The sequence below is a fragment of the Hippoglossus stenolepis genome, chromosome 7, assembly GCF_022539355.2.
Source record: "Hippoglossus stenolepis isolate QCI-W04-F060 chromosome 7, HSTE1.2, whole genome shotgun sequence".
In the NCBI taxonomy this organism is placed as follows: domain Eukaryota; kingdom Metazoa; phylum Chordata; class Actinopteri; order Pleuronectiformes; family Pleuronectidae; genus Hippoglossus; species Hippoglossus stenolepis.
Genome location: NC_061489.1, coordinates 8010880 through 8024883, shown reverse-complemented (window position 1 = coordinate 8024883; position 14004 = coordinate 8010880). Strand labels below are relative to the sequence as shown.

Genomic DNA, 14004 nt, shown 5'->3' with positions numbered 1-14004 from the left:
GCTGTGTTTGGTCCAAATGTCCAGACTGAGAACTGCAGCTGCTCATAAAGCCTCCTGCTCCCTGTGGGTGGGTTTAACTGGGCGAGGTGCGGCCTCTGATTGGCTGACAGGTGTCAGTGACGGCACTTGAACAGAGAGTGGTTTTATTGGGTCTATGGGGCTGGATAAGATCGAAACTAATAATGTAACGTGCTGGCTAATGATGAGAAATTAAGATTATAATCATAGGCAAAGTCAGATGATCTTTTTTCTGACACAAGATCAGAAGTGTTGTTTTTTATTTGTCATGTCTGAATGGTTTTACAATATATATATAAATATATATATAAAAAATAAAAGCTTTTTAAACGAAATAATTTGGCTGCTGAATAAAGGTTTTATTAACGTTGTCATTTCTGTATGACATTCGTAATAAACAGCTCTGGGAAAAGCTATATATACTGTAGCTATGTGTTAGAATAAAATGAATATTTTTGTCTCTATTCTTTAAATTACTGACTAATTAACTTTAATCCCAAATTCCAACAGACACTGGAATAAAAGGTCTGCCACACATGGAGCTCTACATTACAAATAAAAGGTTTTTAGTAGCACACATAGAGTAGATAGCAAACATTGTGTAACATCAGCCACGTTCTCGATTTACACTCCTCTGCCCCACTAATTGTATTAGTAGAGGTGACACATTGTCTCTAAGGCATCAGAGAAGTGAGAGCATGGGAACCTTGGGGATTTCTGGTCGTGGGAACAGAATTGAAGTGAGAGAGTGAGCAGCTCCGAGGAGTTTTTATGAAGTGTGAGACATCAGCACTTTGCACTAAGTGATGAAAAAGACCAAATGAGAGCACGTTACGAGACTGATGGTGCGAATAAAGAAGTGCCACCATTACGCGCGCACATTCCTGCATCTATTTATATATTTGGAGCTGCGCATGTGGATTAAGAAAACTGCGTTAATCTAAATGATAGACTATTATGAACGTGGCAGTCAAGGGATGTGTGGGAACAGTGGGCAAAAGGGAGCACATCAGGTCACATGGTGATGATGAAGTGTGAGGGTGATTATTACACATGAGTGTTAAGTGTGCGAATCATCATACCTGACCCGACATTCGGATTCACACACACTCTTTTGTGAGTGTGTGGCTGATTCACTCGAGGAGTCGTGATATTAGGAGCGAACGGCCCGTCTCTCCAACACCAAAGACTACGTTTAAAACTCATTAGTTTCCTTCACAGGCTCAGGAGAAGGAATTATGGGACTTATTTACGGGGCGGGTCCACGTGTCTTAAATCCCTATACACACACATACAGAGAGAGAGGGGGAGAGAGAGAGAGAATGCTAAATCTGTGAGATAGAGTATTTTTTATGTTTGGCTATAGACTTTATCATATAATTGTCATAATTTAATATAAAATGTATACTATGTTAAACTCGATATAGTTAGTTGAGCCTCCATATAGTTCTCCATTGTCATGGTTACCAGGAGCGACCCCTGAGCCTCCACTGATCGCCCTGTCTTTGATTTTAAACGGAAGTATCATTGCCTCTGAAAAGCCTCTTAATCTCTCCGTGATCCGATCATCCCTGTGTTATCTCCACACTTTAGCCAATTATGGGGATCAGTGGTGAGCAGAAATCCAGTGCCGAAGAAGCTGCCCCCCAAAAAAGCCTAAATCCCACTCTCACCCTAAACCCCACACATCTTTAAAATGAGCATGCAACATCAGGTTGTTCATGCGTCAAGGCCTCACACCAACCACACCCTCTGTAGATAAACACAACTGCTTCACACACACACGAGCGCCAAGGTGTGAAGCAGGGCAATTTGGCTGATGGGTGTGTAAGTGTGTGGGGGACTGGGGGGTGGCGGGGGGTTGATAAACAGAAGTGGCTTTACTTACATCTATCTACATTATCTGTCGGTCAAAATGTGTCTGCGGGCTGATTTTATTGTAACAAATATATTTGGTGATGCTGTTACGCGTGCGTAAAACTGTTGATGTAAAATATAAGTGATGTAAAAAGAAAGAAAGAAAGAGTTTCCCTCTTGTCCTGAATAAAGTAGGACATTGGGAAATTGTTACTTTTATTTGGCTTCATGAGTGAGAGAAGGAAAATAATTACACGACAGATCGAATGACTTGATAAAACACAACTTTGAGTAAATAAACGAAAGTTTAAACATTTGAGTGAACCGACTAACAGATGAAGTAACCATTGAAACCTGTGGAGAAAAAACGTTTTCTGCCATTCTGATCTCTAAATTATAAATTGAAAATAGAATGGGTGCTGTAGAGGTCATGTAATTTCAGTTATCTTCGATGTCACTGCTGCTGAATGAGTGGGGGGCGTGTCAGGGGCGTGGCTGTGAGCAAATAAATCAACAAATTCCAACGAGAACGCAAATATGCGCGCATTTCATTTTGGATCCACTGTACCGACACCGCTCTGAGCATGAAGGCTTTATCTTCACCTGAGTCTCCCAGACCGAGGGCCATGAGAAGGGTAAGCTGCCGAACTCCGGCTTTTAAAGAGAATATCTCATTTAGGAAATAAACGTTATCAGTCTAATGTTACCGTTTCCCTCCAGGTGCCCAAACCTCTGATGGAGAAGCGCAGACGTGAGCGAATCAACCACAGTCTGGAGACGTTAAGACTTCTGATGCTGGAGGGCACACAAAATGAGGTTCGTCTGTGCGTCATGGTTTTGTTACGGTGTTCGGGATTCCTGGGTTTCTGAATGTATTAATTAATTTAGTGGCTAATTTGTACTGTGGTTTTCTTGATTTAGAAACTGAAGAATCCAAAGGTGGAGAAGGCAGAGATTCTGGAGAGCGTGGTCCACTTCTTGAGGACAGAGAAGGATGAGGACAGAGTCATGTCCAAGAACCAGGCCTGCAGTGCCCGCCAGCACAACTACCATGACGGCATGAGGTCCTGCCTGCTACGGGTCAGCCACTTCATAGCCACCAAGAGCCAGGAGGCAGAGGAAACCGGCGGAGATGCAATTCAGGCTTCTCTTGCGCTCCCCGAGGAGCAGACTCACGCTTCCTCATCCGAACACATCCACAAGACATTAGTACCCGCTGGTGACTCTTCTTCTGTGGCTCCTCTTGTGGCCCGCCATCACAACAAGCACGGACTCTCTCATCCGTACCTCACCGGCCTCCACTGCGAGAGCAGGAAGTCGTTTTCCTCCGACGCAGCGTGCACGAACGTCACTGATCCAGTATGGAGGCCTTGGCCTCAGTAACAGACACTTGGGACACAGATTTTTATTTGAGACTATGAAGCTGACTGTATATGACAGCAAACTGTGTAAATATGTATTTTATTGTACAATATTGTATTGTACAGCCATGAACCCCTGTACAGTTAGGGTTAGGGTTACAGACATCATGAGATGATTTTTTTTCCCACATTTGTGTGGCGTTTTTATTTTGGCATCCTCGTGTGCAAATATTTTCCTTTTTTATATTTGATCTGTACATATGATATTTTTTCCAGACGGGGATGTACCAATATATTTGGTGGCGCTTTTACGCGTGCGTAAAATGTTGTAAACCGTGCGTAAAATCTGCTTTACTTTTGCAGCTCGATCAGGGGCGCTGATTTTTTTCCCTATTTGCACTGTGAGGTATATAAGGTTGTTGAAACTGTTCTACTGAAGTTGAGCTTGTATCTGACCTATCTACAATAAAAGTACAGTTTCCTGATCATTCACAGATTACTGGAGTGGCCTATTCGCTGTGTGAAACGTTTGTACTTGAGTAGACTATCCAGCTGCTGTTGAAGAAGAATAGGTTGCAGTTAACACATACTTTATCCAGGCTGGACACAACAGTTATGACACATCTTGTCTATTGAAATGTTGATGGTTTTCAAAGCAGAGTGGTCATTCACACTGCTCGGTCTCCAGACTGCTTCTGGTCCGAAAGTGTCCAATCTACAAAACCCCCGACGTCGAAACAATGCTAGAAACATACCTTCACTGAACCCGTTGGAGTGGGTTTAATATGCCTATACACCAACTCAAATTCTCCAGAAACATATGTTGATGAGCCCACATTAGCTTCTCTCTGATGAACGATTATGAGTGAGGCTGCAACCAATAGATTCAGTCTCCATTTCCACTTCTTTAGACCTTTCCACATCCTGAATCTTAGCTTGCCTTTAAAAAAATAACACGACATGGTAGAATAGGATGTACTCAAGTTGAATATTCAGATTAAACATGCCGAGAACATTTAGTGGTCATTTCAGTCCATTTAAAATAATTTTGTCAACAATAACTTCATACATCAAGCTGAAGTGGTTCAAACGTGGCCTAGCTTTTTGATGTTTTGCTAACTTTTCAGCGACAACATGTTTTTTGTTGTTGTTCAGAATCTGGGACTATATAGGTTTTGTTTGTTGGATTGTGTCCGCATGTTGCAGATGCGCACACGGTGTGTCCACTGTCGTGTGCTTCTCTAACTTTGAATAATGCACTAAAAGCAACAGGCCCCCGCATATCAACATATGAATGCACGCTGGATGGTTTCCTAACCGTTCCCCATCCTGGGTAAGGTGCGTGCTAACTGCCCAGTATAGACCCCTCTCTGAGCGCATGGAAATGGAGAGTTCACCTCCAAGTACAGACTGTAATCTTTGACTCGTGGTGACCTGGTGGTTCTGATATGTTTTTAAATTACCTGGAGAAGATGCTTGTTGAAGGGAATTATAATTCACTGATGAGGTCTGTGCATTAAAACTGGATGATGGACGTGGATATAAGAAAATATCCAATATCCTATTTCTATTAAAAATAAAACTACAATTCATCCCATTTCTCATCTATAGATGACCAATGTTCAAGCTGTCTAACTCTGCTATCCTTGTGCCTGGCCCCGGGTTGCAGTGCGCATGCACGCATTGCCTCGCAGCCTGTTTGGAAACCTCTCGTATGAAAGGAGGTGTTAGTCCCGCTGCGCTGATCTGTGGACAGGATGCTCCTTTGTGCACCTCAAAGCTTCAGCTCCCTGGTGAAACGCACACATCACTGAAGTAAATCAATTAAAGCTGGAATCAGATTAGAGTTTCATTTGAGGAGCATCTGTCTGAATGAGGTTTAAACAAGGCCTGGTGTATTGTCTGAGTAAAATGGATCCGATTAGTCCGGCTCGGATGTGGGCTATCAGCTTTATATGAGATTTTTATGATAAGGTTTCCAGTTTGTTGACTTTGGACAAGAAGAAGAAATGTGTCCCAGTGACTGAAGAATGACCTCAACTAAACGTGTTGTTGTTTACCACATCAGCGCGAACACAATAAATGCAAAGTGATAAATCACCGTTTGGCCTCATCCACAAACCATTTGACGCCTTCAATTCCCACGAGCCAGAACGCTTGAATATCCATATACAGATATACACGTAGAGTATATGTTGTCATAGTATAAATGCACCTGAACATCTTCTGGACTTATTTAAACGATGTGTGGAATAAATCCGATCTTAGTTTATATCAGAGCCCTTCAAGTGTCACGGCTTGAATAAAACCACCCCATAATAAACTATAGAATTAATTACAGTTCTATAGACTCCCACAAAATCTACCGATTAATATATATATTCCAATCCAGGATTTAGAGAATGTGTGGGTCTATATTTTCACCCGCGGCCACGTGTCTGCAGGTTTACAGCCGCAGTGTGGACATTATAAAAACACAGCACCTCAGGGTGTCAATGGGTTTGCTGGCACCCACGCGTCGGAGGTGACGAGCTCGTGCACGGACACCGCTCTGTGACCTCTCTTGTTGTTGTTGCAGGTTTTGTTGTTATTTGTTTTTTCCCACAGGCTTTAAAACATTTATATGTCCCCTGCAGCCCTGAGAAAAATCATCCAAAAAATGATTTAATTCAAACAACTAAAAGTAACTTTCAATAAATGTTGTGCTGCGTTATTCTGGACATTTAAATTAGATATGTCGGTATGTTGAGTGATTGCAAAACACATGTAAGGTTCAGAGGTCAAGTTAATGAACATATTTAAGTTTAATTACTAAAAATAGATGCTTATGATGTTAATCATTGACATATTTTAAACCAACAATAGTCTGCTGTATCCTACTTTTGTGATAGTGTAAAGTGTATACCTTCTGATTGGTCCATTCAGTCACATCCAAGTCAGAAGGAAGAAGTGATGTGAAGCTGCTGAAATGTGGAGAACAGTGAAGACTTATCCATCTCCAAGCTTTAACCCCACAGTGAACGCTCATGTTACACACGTGTTTGCCTACTTCCACACTGTTGTGGAAGTTTTGTGGAAGCTGGTGAAAGGAGAACTCAGGCAGCAGCTGATGTCTTATGCAGAAGATTTTAATGTAGACTTGATGCATCAAGGAGACCAGAACGTGAAACAATATACAAACGCTGACAGAGTAACATGAGCAATTGTCACCCACAGGTCTGAAGATGTCTCCCACAGCATCCCAGTATATCTCCCTCACCCTGCATCACCCATTCTAACAGCACATCCATGAAAGGCTAGAATTGCTGTCACTCTCTATGTTACATGTAGGTGTTCGCATCCTATTGGATAGTTAAGCCTAAAGTATGTATTCCTAAATCACACTGTGTCCTTGCATCTTGCCACTGGTGAAATATGTAAAAGAATTAAAGTCGGTGAGAGTTGAAGTTGGTGTCTCTCTGTCTGGCACATCTGAGTTAGATATGAACGTCCCTGAGCGTAGACACTACAATGTACTGTTGGTTGGTCCTTTATCGATAACCTGACCTTGGGCACTGCTAAGAGAGAGAAGGGAGTATCTGTGGAATTTAGTCAGGCACTATTCTCCTGTACAGATATGTGTAATATTCAATATACATTAATATATAGTGGCATATACAGTAATGTGTGAGGATGGTCAAAGATTCCTCAACACACACTGTGTGCTTTGGTTGTACACACATTATCTTCTAGACTGACGGCTACTGTGGAAATATTAGGCAACAAATTACGCCAAATTCTTTAGGAACACTTGGTAAGAGGTTGAGGGGCATTAACTTACAGTGAAGGCAGTAACAGGATGTTTACATTTTAAGATATTACCTTACTATGTAAAGAGCCTTGAGATAATGTATATTATGACACTATATAAATAAAATTGGATTGATATATCTGTATAATATAGTCTACAGCACCCTAAAGAGTCAATCAGCAAAGAGTTGTGAATGTGTAAGCTACTTCCAGCCATAAATGTAAATTCACACAAGAACTCCCAAATGTTATCTTTTTTAATCTGGTTTCTGTTGAGGTTATTTACACAGTTAAATCTGTAGAAGACTTTGGTTTTGGTTATTCATGTTGCCTAAATCCTCTGCTGGTGGTCAACAGCAGGGAAATTCATTAATTAAGGTGAACAATGCTCCACCGCTGTGTCTTTATTCACGGCTGAGCTGAGGGGAGGGTCAGTGACTGGACAACATCTGCTCTGGTGGCCACAGGCCGGCCTCCGTAATTACAGCAAATGCTAAACAGAAAAACCCAGACACACACACAGTAATGCAAAGACCTTATTGTGTAATCTAACATTATCAGTTTAACAGAAACACTGCTCAGAAATTTTTTACTTGAGAAAACTATATGACCTTCAATGAAAAACATGTTTATTAGCAAACAAGAGAATAGTCACAGTAAAAGACAGGATACAAGCAGAATTGACTCAACCACATGTAGTAGATTTACATTGCATGACTGAATGGGGGGGCATGGTTCTGCGCAAAGTAATCAACAAAATCCAAGGAGGATGCAACGTGCAACCTTTTCATTTGGGATCAACTGTACCGACACTACACACTGTACAGTGTGTGTGTGTATGTGTGTGCAGCTTCTCCACTCGGTCAGACTTTGCCAACAGCGAGGCCTTGAGCTTTCTGATACTCCTGCTGTAAACTGGACAGGACTTCTCGGTGCTGGTCAGATTTCTTCTCCATGTCTTTCAGGAGCGCCTCGTACCTTTGACTGTGACAGGAAGAAAAAAGAGAACAACATAAATGTTACAATACTAAAGAAACACCAGAAAACACCCTTTTGAGATCAGTTGTATAAACTGAATGCACTCACATGAAACATGCTGCTCACAGCTCTGTATGCTATTTCCTGTTTTGACACACAGCTATGATAAGCATACTTCTATGAACTTAGGTAATGAAGATCCTGCTAGTGACAACACTACAAAACTATCCATTGAATATGAGGAGGCTTTTCAGAACACAGTCACAAATGCTCAACTGAGACACCTCCTCACACATCTAAAACATACAGCTCGGACACCGAGGGTGGATATATGATACATTCTACTTTCAGTTTCTTTGAATATGAAGAGAGACGCGTTCAAGGGGATGAGGGGTGTTTAATAAAACCACCATGGTGTTATCTGACAGAGGATATATGTAAATTATATAAGATATTAAGACTGAATATCGATGTATATCACAATATACATCAAATCAGTGCCACTGCACTGAGGTTCATTACTCTGCAGGCAAACAAGTGACACTGCTCCTCTGATGTTTTCTAATCATCACATTTAGAACTGATCTTAAAAAAAAACCTGATGAATTCATATTTATGTTTTTGGATAAACGGGGCGTCGCTTCTTCTGCAACAAAGAAGTTAAAACACCACGTGGCGTCATAATCTGAGGGAAGAGCTTCTGTCTGCAGGAGTGTGTGTTTGTGTCTGCTCATCTCTGTCCCTCTTCATACACCAACTGAAAATCACATTTATTTTGTTATTAATCGATGATGTTGGATCATGACTCCGGATTGTTCCGGTCACTTTAACCCTGATGTCCTGTCTGTGCGAGTCACGTTACGTCTCGTGTTGTGTAGCAGGTTTAAACATGTGTCTCATAAACTCGAGAGCGAATAAAACAAACCCAAAGTAAACATCAGTCCTGTACGTGTCCTAATAACTTCTGATCAGTGATGTTAATTGTTAAAGTGTAACAATAAACACCATCAGTAAGCACAGGTCAGAGGGGAGCAGTCAGAAACCGACAGACTCTGACTAAGGGCGACTGGACGTTTAATGTGCGTCTGTCCTGATCCTGAAGCAGCGGTGGTTTTAAGTATTCAGCAGTGGAAACCCGCTTAAAATGAACGTAGCGAAAAACATGAATCAATTATGTTCAGTCACTGCCTCGATGCAGAGTCATCCACCTCTGTGCAGGAGCCCAAACATTAACACGTGTGCTGCTGCTCCTCCTACACTCTGTGCCGTGTGCGTCAACCTAACCCGATGCTGTAACTACATTCCAGCCACATGATTGGTTCGGCGCTATGCTCATTTTTATTGGCTGTTCGAGTTATCTGTCAAGACATGGATGGATGAGTTCTATCGACCAGGTCTTAAATATGTATCGAGGAAACGTTATATCGCGATAATTATCTATACCGTTTTATCGCCCAGTCCTAACTGAACTACATGTGCCCCCCTCTCTGTCCTCATTCTGCCGTTATCTCTCCGCATGCTCCAGATCTGACACTACTAAGACATGATCATTGCAGGACTGACAGATATAAAAAGAATGGACTGATCTATGTACTACTACTCTTCTGATGATTGTGAAATACTGTTGTCATGTTTACACATAAGGCTAATGAGGGGAAGTAAGAACCAATGTGTCTTTTGTATATACCAGGCATTTCTGTGCTCTATAGCACTACAGGCATGAACCAAACTTCAGTGACTCACATTTCTCCTTTTATATACTCCAGCCTTTTTGCAACTGTGGCTTTGGCCTCGTCCTGATCTTGTACCACTAATACAGGACCAATAAGTTTATAAACTGTGTTTGTGCTGTTCAGCAGATCCAGCTCCTGGAAAGAGAGAGAGAGAGAGAGATGACATCTTAAATACTGATCACTACTTTGATGCAACACATGAAGGACATTGAATCTGTTCCCAATGCAGATAAGAGAAGTAAATACTAAATGTTCTTATACTGGTAAGCTGAAGAAATGAATTATTGATAATCAGATCTGTGCACATTAGACTAACTACTGACTGTAGCTGCCTGCCTGCAGTTTGTCTTTGTTGGTATTTACCTGCTGTGCTTTGTTTCATATCTTGTGCTGTTACTTATTGTTATGCATTGTACCTGTCGGGAATATATTGCTTGTATGTGTTGACTATAACAAGTCATTTTATCTTAGTTTTAGGTTGCCATTTTAAGAAACTCTCCAGGGAACAGATGAAAATTAGCCTGTCGAGCTAACGCTGTCTCATTGACAGTAATTTAGCTGTTGATTAATGAGCATTGTCCCTGTCACACAAACAAATAAATGAAATGACTATAACCAACAACGTGAACTCCACGCATGAAACATAAGACATTAGAAGGAGAAGAGTTACCTCTTTGACAAAGTTGTTCTCTGTTAGCTGCGCCTCCAGCTTCTGTCTGGCTGACACGCTCTTGCTAACATCTGAATGACAGACAAACATTAGCTGGTGAGCGTAGTTATTGATCACGTGTTTCAACAATACACTTTAGACATTTCTGAGCGTAATTACTAGTTTAGATGTGTATGAAATGTTTAAGTAGCGTATTTCATGTGGGGCTAACTGTCCTAATATGGTCAGTTAGCTTGTTCGCTACAACATGGCTCGATGTGTGTAAGGAAAATGACCCACCTTTCTGCATCTGGGTATATATTTCTAGTTCCGCTTTTATCTTCCTTTGAATGGCATCTGCCATGTTTGTGTTTGTTTAAATAAACACCGGGTGAACTATATAGAAGAATGAGTGGATGGCTAAATGTGGTATGACACGAAGGAGCAGCGGCAGCTAACAGGAAGAGGCAGTAGCAGTAGCTAGAGCGGATGTCAAGTCGTGTCTTCAAAGTAAGAGCCCTTACTGGTCACAAAAGTATTCATAACATATAAACTCGCACACATTCACTGCATATAAAACAAAAAATAACATTAAAAGTGGTTTGGATGTTGGATTTGATCTACACGTGTTGTCGTCGTCTTTTTTTCAGTTTGTGAATTTATTTTGACAGCGTCACGGTTGCGGCTCTTTACGACACTGTTTTACGACAGTGCGCTCAGCTCCTCGTCGCCCTGGTTCAAGATGGCCTCGTCGTTTTGGAAAGGTGTCGTCGGTGTCGGACTTTTTGCCTTAGCCCACGCAGCCTTCTCAGCGGCACAGCGTGAGTATCAGGGCGGGGGGTGGACGGCAGGTCTGCGGGTGTGTGTTAGCTCCAGGCCGGCGGGCTCGGTTGTTCCCCGGCTTGGTGATAGGACATCAGGACGGGCCTCTCGGCTAGCTGGCTAGCTGTATGCTAACGCTGCACAGCTCAGCCCAGAATCAGACAAAGATACATTTATTATCTGTTGTTCATAATACACCACCACAGTCAGTGCTACGTTACGGGTTGTGTGAATTGTGTAATCCTCCGTTTTAAAGATGACTTGTTTCAAATCAATCCATCTTTTTTCTGTCAACAGATCGGTCATACATGCGACTCACAGAGAAGGAAAACGAGACACTACCAATTGATGTGAGTGACTTTCATCCTCCCAATAGGACATTTCTACCTCCAGTTTACAACCCACCCTACAGGTGTCCCCTCTGTTCACTAATGTCCCTCTGTCCTGTCGCAGATTGTATTACAGACCCTGTTATCGTTTGTGATGACCTGTTATGGTATTGTCCACATCGCTGGAGAGTTCAAAGAAATGGATGCCTCCTCAGAGCTGAAAAACAAGTAGGTCCTGTTGCCCTGTGGCAGCTCACTCCCCCCGGTGTTCTGTAGGTGTTGTTGTCCTGTGCCACAGAGGACACGTGCACGTCCCCACCTGCACAGCTTTTATAGCAACGTTACTTTGAATCAGGTCCCACAGAGACACACACAAGTCCCTCAGCAGCGGCTGTGTTACACTGTGGTCTGTGTAGTGAAGGTCCTGTGTAGCTCATTAGTGTTAAACATTGTGTTTTTGTTATTGTTTGATCAGATAATTATTGTTTCGCTTCATTGATTAATCACTAAGTCTATGAAAAAACAGGAGAAATAGCAATGACAGTTTCTGAGGACACAACAGATGTCTCATCAGTGAATGGTAAATGCTCTGTATTTATATAGGTCTTTTCTAGCCTGTATGGCCACGCAGATGGGTTTACAGTGCAGTTTTTCCATTCTCACACACACACACACACACAGTGCATCTATGTGCAGCACAGTCTCTATCACACATCAGTAACACACATAGATGCAAATGCAAGATGTTGCCCTTGGACTCTTTGGCACCTGAAGTACAGAAACTCAATTAGCTGCCTTTTATATGACAAAGGAAATACAGCTTATGATTATATTATATTTTTAGAAGTTGAATCAAATACATTTTCAGTAGGCGGTGTATATGTTGTTTTCATTGAAGAAACATCCCAGTTAATGGCTCAAAAAGAGGAATACTTTTCTTTTTTTCTTTTTTTAGAACAGTTTTTCTTTATGCAGGGTTTCTACAGGGTCTTAAAAAGTATACGTTTAAATAATCAGAATTTTAGGCATTGATAGCCTTACAAGAGAAGTTTTTGCATAATGCATAGTTTGTGGTCTTTCTCTATGATACAGATATGAGCTCGCTGTAAGAAAATCTTCAATAAGAAATTCTGGTACTTCAATAAAGCTTCAATCTGTCATACTTGACCTAGGTCTTAAATTTCATTCATTATGGTCTTAAATAGTCTTAGATTCATCTTGTTAAAACCTGCAGGAACTCTGTTATGGTAAATCCTAAATGGGTTTAAAATCCCAGGCCTGAACCATTTTCTATCTGTCAAACCCATTAACTGTGTGTTTACAGTTTTTTAAATGGGTTCCATGTGAAATCATAAAGATGCAAATTAGACATTTATTTGTTTACATGTAACCCATGCATTATAATACACTGCTGAAGTCAGTGTCCAACATGTGCATAACTCCCTGTTCATCAACATCTGTGCAGCACCAGCTCTTTCATAACTAACATCTGTTTCTTCCTCCAGAACTTTTGATACACTGAGGAACCATCCATCCTTTTACCTTTTCAATCACCGGGGCCGGGTGCTTTTCCGCTCGCCGGAAGAGGAGCCCTCCTCTGCGTGCAACCAGCAAGGTCCTCCCAATCCCATACGACTACGCAAGCTGGAGCATTTGCACTGAGACTGGCCTTTTTCCTGCCTGTAACATCATCTACGTCAGATAAGATTTGTTTTTCGTTAGACAGAGGGAGGGCAAAGTGAGAGTTCATCTTCCCTCTACTTTTATATAATAACTAATATGCTGTCCAAACTGTCATCAGTCCATAGAAGTGGTCACTTCCATATTCAACACTGACTGTGCCAACCCTTCAGTTCTTCAAGCAGATTTTGTTTGTATATACAGTATGTAAATGCTTTGGAGTCTTAAGATACCGAGACATTTCCCCCCTCCTGTCCCTTCTGAACTGAAGTGGGATATTGCTGTACTTTGTATATCCTTTGTGTGAGGGGCATAAAAGCACTTGTCGGGTTCCTGTTTATTTTCAACCACACATAAGTCTTGAGCTGGGCAGATTTTTCTTTTTTTGTTAACTGAAATGTGTTGTATGAACTGAGAACTCTTTATTTCCTTGACGATTTCCTTGAAGTGTAAAGGCTCATCTGTACATCCTGTATGCAATAAAGAGGTTTGATTAATGCCACAGGAAATCAGCGTAAGCTGAGACAACATCAGATGACTGTTCTAATGATACTGTGAACAATAAGGCAAAGTAGAAAGAAAGTCATGGTACATTCATTTGGGTGAACTTTATTTTCCCTTCATTTTACATTTTGTTAAGATTCAACAGATTGTTTTTAATTTAATAAAAAGGCGTACTGATTTTACCTGGGGTGTCAGAATCTATTTTGTAGTTTTGCCTCTCCTCATATTCAGAGGCTGTGAAGTTGCTTTTCTCCAAAGTAAGTAAATCTCTCATGAGATCGTAA

General features: G+C 41.4%; 3 protein-coding genes across 3 annotated transcripts; 2 read left to right on the top strand and 1 right to left on the bottom strand.

The window, feature by feature from the left end:
- Positions 1–2445: 2445 nt before the first annotated feature.
- her5 (hairy-related 5) lies at positions 2446–3534 on the top strand. The gene is made up of 3 exons (XM_035161913.2): positions 2446–2510; positions 2596–2691; positions 2797–3534. Exons 1-3 carry the CDS (start codon positions 2460–2462, stop codon positions 3256–3258), a joined length of 609 nt encoding a protein of 202 aa, XP_035017804.2. The 5' UTR covers positions 2446–2459; the 3' UTR covers positions 3259–3534.
- Positions 3535–7632: 4098 nt separating this feature from the next.
- pfdn6 (prefoldin subunit 6) lies at positions 7633–10880 on the bottom strand. The gene is made up of 4 exons (XM_035161324.2): positions 10686–10880; positions 10407–10477; positions 9747–9871; positions 7633–8009 (listed from the first exon to the last, which is right to left on the bottom strand). The coding sequence occupies exons 1-4, from the start codon at positions 10747–10749 to the stop codon at positions 7889–7891; spliced, it is 381 nt and encodes a 126-aa protein (XP_035017215.1). The 5' UTR covers positions 10750–10880; the 3' UTR covers positions 7633–7888.
- A 203-nt stretch (positions 10881–11083) lies between these two features.
- On the top strand, positions 11084–13902 carry mmgt1 (membrane magnesium transporter 1). The gene is made up of 4 exons (XM_035161323.1): positions 11084–11206; positions 11505–11557; positions 11661–11764; positions 13042–13902. The coding sequence occupies exons 1-4, from the start codon at positions 11128–11130 to the stop codon at positions 13196–13198; spliced, it is 393 nt and encodes a 130-aa protein (XP_035017214.1). The 5' UTR covers positions 11084–11127; the 3' UTR covers positions 13199–13902.
- Positions 13903–14004: the final 102 nt, after the last annotated feature.

Bases quoted from the DNA above. Each gene is read 5' to 3' on its own strand.
- mmgt1 (XM_035161323.1), top strand. From the start codon at position 11,128: ATGGCCTCGTCGTTTTGGAAAGGTGTCGTCGGTGTCGGACTTTTTGCC. The intron at 11,207-11,504 runs GTGAGTATCAGG...TTCTGTCAACAG, and splicing joins AGCCTTCTCAGCGGCACAGC to ATCGGTCATACATGCGACTC. The intron at 11,558-11,660 runs GTGAGTGACTTT...GTCCTGTCGCAG, and splicing joins ACGAGACACTACCAATTGAT to ATTGTATTACAGACCCTGTT.
- pfdn6 (XM_035161324.2), bottom strand. From the start codon at position 10,749: ATGGCAGATGCCATTCAAAGGAAGATAAAAGCGGAACTAGAAATATAT. The intron at 10,478-10,685 runs GTGGGTCATTTT...TCTGTCATTCAG, and splicing joins ATATACCCAGATGCAGAAAG to ATGTTAGCAAGAGCGTGTCA. The intron at 9,872-10,406 runs GTAACTCTTCTC...CTCTCTTTCCAG, and splicing joins AGAACAACTTTGTCAAAGAG to GAGCTGGATCTGCTGAACAG.
- her5 (XM_035161913.2), top strand. From the start codon at position 2,460: ATGAAGGCTTTATCTTCACCTGAGTCTCCCAGACCGAGGGCCATGAGA. The intron at 2,511-2,595 runs GTAAGCTGCCGA...GTTTCCCTCCAG, and splicing joins GACCGAGGGCCATGAGAAGG to GTGCCCAAACCTCTGATGGA. The intron at 2,692-2,796 runs GTTCGTCTGTGC...TTCTTGATTTAG, and splicing joins TGGAGGGCACACAAAATGAG to AAACTGAAGAATCCAAAGGT.